This window comes from Temnothorax americanus, unplaced genomic scaffold (genome assembly GCF_048541705.1).
Source record: "Temnothorax americanus isolate GAGA-0224 unplaced genomic scaffold, ASM4854170v1 Scaffold17, whole genome shotgun sequence".
Classification (NCBI taxonomy): Eukaryota; Metazoa; Arthropoda; class Insecta; order Hymenoptera; family Formicidae; genus Temnothorax; species Temnothorax americanus.
In genome coordinates this window covers 2,283,018-2,285,000 of record NW_027509307.1, presented here as the reverse complement: position 1 = coordinate 2,285,000, position 1,983 = coordinate 2,283,018, and the positions used below count along the sequence as shown (strand labels likewise).

Below are 1,983 nucleotides of genomic sequence, written 5' to 3'. Positions count from 1 at the left end.
ACAGATGAAGCGCCGTTTCTTTCGACAACACAGGAACAAAGGAACGGCGAAAGATCGCGCGATTTCTGCTGGGATAACACTATCGTGCTTCGAACGTTCTTCGAAGCACCACCGCATGAGCGATTTGCCGCAGGTGTATTTGCACCAGTCCCTGATACGAGATGAGCCGTGAAATGCATCGGTTCATCATTAAAAACGAAGACCTTTTTTTAGAAATGCCATTCCTGAAGTGCCGCTATTAATAGAGAAAAAGGTGCGATTTATACTTCTTTCGAACTCAGCTTATTGCAAAGAAGCACAATGTATCAGGATTTAAATAATTGATTATAATTTTCTTATCAATAACGTTCATTTTTTATAAACATAAATAATATTAAAATATAATTATAAATTATGATAGTTTGCGAGTAAGTTATTTATATTAGATAATTTTTATTGAACGCATAAGTATCTTTTAAATATCGGATTAAGGTATATCTCTTTAGACTATCTTTTTTAATTATTTTTTAAAATTATTTAATTATTTTTTAATTATTTTTAAGGACGATATCACGTTACAAGGGTCTCTTTTTAATACGAATGCATATTAAAGAATTTCCATTAAAATAAACGGATCAAAGAAATGTCGTTATTTAATCGCGTTCAATGACACTTTCACAAATAAAATTCCCGTATTAAATTTCCACTTTTTGTATCTGTTGAATGCTCGTTCTGACGAGACGGGTATTGTTTCTTAGAACGCTCGTCTGAAACCGAGTCTGATCGTGAGTCATTCTTACCTATCCACATTCTGCGTGTTCGATGTTAATTCACCTTGTCGACTACTTTGTACTCCGCGATCTCACGTGCCATAGGATAGGACGAGCACACATATGTGACACGCACACGCGGCCGAGCTCAAAGCGGGTCACTCGTGTGATCAAGAGCCTACGATCAGCGCACACTCCGTAAAGACACTCCCGCCGTATTAATGAATGACTAGACTGGAGTGGAACTATGAATGAACTCCGCATAGCACTAGAGTACTATATAACCGCGCACCTTGTGGGCGTCCTCCGCTCTCGGCCAATAAGAATAAGGCCCCCTATGGTGACTTGTACACCGCATTACGTCCGGGCGCCGTAATTTTTTCTTTCTTTCTTAGAAGTTGACATCAAGCCGATCGAGATGATTGGATAGAGAAATCCCTGTATCGACATGTGTCACTTTGATAGGATCCTCCTCCGCTTAAAGCCGTTCTTTGATTGGTAGAAGCGGTAACGCTATAAGAATTTATCTATAAATTAAATTTCAGGAACAAAAACAGAACGTTAATAAAACCTGATGACTCGATATTACAATAAATAATATACTTTATTTTTTCATAAAAGTAAATTTTATTTAATTATATACTTTATTAATATATACTTTATTAATAAACTTTATTAATTGAACATCCGTATACGTAACGTTGTCTCTCGATTTATAATCAACTCAACATTTGTAAACTTAATAACTTTGGTTGTGCTTTCGTGTCCGGAAAAATATCTTTAATGATATCCTCTTTTCTGTCATAAATTTTTCTTTCCTGTTTTTAATTACTTCTGCGCATTTTCATTTCGCACATGCATTATTAAAATAAAAATGGCAGTTAAAAAATTAGAAAAGAACAAAGAGATTGTTTGAATTAAGGAGATAGAGTTTCAATTATACTTATTTTAAATCTAATTATTTTATACTTATTTTATATTATATATACTTATATTTTAAATTTACGATTATTAAAAATTTGTACGCTCTCTCTCTCTCTATTACTGAAGAATATATATTAAATAAAAAATAGCAAATGCAAATGTAAGCCGTGTTTAAATTAATAGTTTTATTATAAGTATAAACTATTTTTTTAAATTATGACATCCGGACATTTATTGTTGCAAAAATTTCAAAGTTAACATCTAGTCTCGTATGAATCATCATATGGTTATCTTTGCGGAGTTTCAGCAG

At 33.1% G+C, this 1,983-nt stretch overlaps 1 protein-coding gene across 1 annotated transcript in view; it reads right to left on the bottom strand.

Annotated features, from left to right (window-relative positions):
* The window catches only part of LOC143895871 (uncharacterized), a 28,290-nt gene extending 26,622 nt beyond the window's left edge, over nt 1-1,668 (bottom strand). Inside the window, exon 1 of the mRNA XM_077403301.1 lies at nt 780-1,668. Within this exon, the coding sequence (XP_077259427.1) occupies nt 780-789 (10 nt within the window). The 5' untranslated portion in view covers nt 790-1,668. The remainder of the gene's footprint in view (nt 1-779) is intronic.
* Nucleotides 1,669-1,983: the final 315 nt, after the last annotated feature.